Below are 2409 nucleotides of genomic sequence, written 5' to 3' on the forward strand. Positions count from 1 at the left end.
GTATGGGAATAAGCTTTTTGCTATCATTTGGGAACAGGGCTCTTTGCTCAGAAAGGAGTTCCTGAGATGTTTTTCTAGGATTTTCAGCTCCTTGTAGGTCTGCTAGGCAGTGGTCCAGTGGATGTTTGCTGAGAAGCAAGACTTGCCTTCACTGTGTGAGTTCTGTCAGGTGAATGGAGAATCTCCCAGGGCTGAAATTCCCTTGATTCTCAGCATGTGCTTTGGAGGCAGCAGTTCCTAATGGCTGAGAGATACCCAATGCTCTATCTGCTCTGAGCTTTGATTTTGCTTAAGTGATCAACGTATACTTACATGTAAAAGCAACCTGCCCTCCTCTGCCAAAGCAGTTTGGAAAAGATAAAAGGGATTATGTGATGGGGAGAGGTGGTATAAGGCATCATTATAGAGTTGTTATTAAGTACCATTGAGTTGGTTCTGACTCATAGTGCCCCTGTTGTTTCTTATTCTCTTTCCTGTTAGTATCCCACACACAGTGTCTGAAGAGATTTGTATAGGGGAAATATGCATTAAAAAAATGTGTTCTCTAGTTCGGGCTTTTTGTTGTGTTACTTCAAGCATGCCACTTTATCTCTCTTTGCCTTTGCTGCCTGATTTATAAAATAATATCTATTATCTCTCCCACTCGTTTTTACAGGAAATGTGTATGTATTCTCATGTATATTCTTATGTGGCATTGTTTTTATGATGTCTGTATGGACATATGTGGTACATGTAACTCCGTCTGCACACACATTCCAAATTTGTATATTAACTTGTAATGTATGTTTATGCCTGACAAATTTGTGACTATGGTCGTTAATGGTAAATGTGTAAAATGTGGTTTTTAATGTGTGAAATATGCATAATTTTGTGAGGATGCTTTTGATGTGGTATGTACATTTACACGTATATTTGTGTCTGCATAAATGCAGTCATGTATGTGTCTGTGTGAAAATGGTGCATAAGAATATTTGTGAAGATTGTATATTTGTGCATGCACATCTATGCTTGTGGGAAAGGGTCCACATATAAGTGTTTCTGGTGTAACACATATTTCATGTTTAGTTTTAATCTAAATCAGAGCCTCCTTTACAACAGGTACAAAGAAAAAGAACCCACTTCATCCTGCCTTCTAAAAAGGCCAGGCACCTACCAGAAAGGTGGAAGAAATCAACCTATTCACTCAGAATGGGGCAGACTAACATGACTTCCTGGAGGGGCTTTGTCTTCCTGGGCTTCTCCAGCTTTGGGGAACTGCAACTTCTGCTCTTTGCTGTATTCCTCTCTCTCTATCTTATCACTCTGACAAGCAATGTCTTCATTATCATAATCATTAGGTTGGATATCCATCTGCACACCCCCATGTACCTCTTCCTTTCTTACCTATCTTTCTCTGAGACCTGCTACACCTTGGGCATCATTCCTAAGATGCTCTCTGGGCTGGCCATGGGGGACCAAGCCATCTCCTATATGGATTGTGCTGCCCAGATGTTCTTTTCTGCCTCATGGGCCTCCACCAACTGCTTTCTTCTGGCTGCCATGGGCTTTGACAGATATGTGGCCATTTGTGCTCCACTGCACTATGCCAGTCGCATGCATCCTACCCTCTGTGCCCAGCTAGTTGGAGCCTCCTTCCTGAGTGGGTATCTCTTTGGGCTGGGAATGACACTGGTAATTTTCCATCTCCCATTCTGCAACTCCCATGAGATTCAGCATTTTTTTTGTGATACGCCCCCAGTGCTGAGCCTGGCCTGTGGAGATACAAGCCTGAATGAACTGGGTATCCTCGTCCTCAGCCTGCTGGTCCTCCTGGTCTCCTTCTCTCTCATCACTATCTCCTATGCCTACATCTTGGCAGCCATCCTGAGAATCCCCTCTGCTGAGGGGCGGAAGAAGGCCTTCTCCACCTGTGCCTCCCACCTCACAGTGGTCATTGTTCACTATGGCTGTGCCTCCTTTATGTATTTGAGGCCCAAAGCCAGCTACTCTCTTGAGCGGGATCAGCTTATTGCTGTCACCTATACTGTAGTGACCCCTCTCCTCAACCCCATTGTTTATAGTCTAAGGAATAGAGCTGTGAAGACAGCTCTGAAAAATGCTTTGCAAGGAAGATTACTGGGTAAAGGGTGAGGGGAAGCTCAATGAGACAGTTTCTTCTGAGTAGGCTGGGCATAGGATAGGAATGCCACACCAGTCAGCCAGATATCCAGGGCCTCATGTTAAAGTTGTCCCACCTTAAAGCCCATGGAAGAGTTGTATCCTGCCTCCTGAACTCTCCTCAGACAGCTCGGGCTCTCTGTTCTGCTTACTGAACTTAGCCCACACTTAACTCAGGGTCTGAATTTTCACTTTTAGACTCAGGTGCCACTCTGGTTACTGAAACTCAATTCACTGAGAATTGTTTAATTG

General features: G+C 44.0%; 1 protein-coding gene across 1 annotated transcript; it reads left to right on the forward strand.

Moving 5' to 3' along the window:
• The first annotated feature begins 1188 nt into the window (after nucleotides 1-1188).
• Nucleotides 1189-2130, forward strand: LOC102823066 (olfactory receptor 10Z1-like). The gene has a single exon (XM_006861620.1). It carries the CDS (start codon nucleotides 1189-1191, stop codon nucleotides 2128-2130), a length of 942 nt encoding a protein of 313 aa, XP_006861682.1.
• The last annotated feature ends 279 nt before the right edge of the window (nucleotides 2131-2409 follow it).

This window comes from Chrysochloris asiatica, unplaced genomic scaffold, assembly GCF_000296735.1.
Source record: "Chrysochloris asiatica unplaced genomic scaffold, ChrAsi1.0 scaffold00042, whole genome shotgun sequence".
In the NCBI taxonomy this organism is placed as follows: Eukaryota; Metazoa; Chordata; class Mammalia; order Afrosoricida; family Chrysochloridae; genus Chrysochloris; species Chrysochloris asiatica.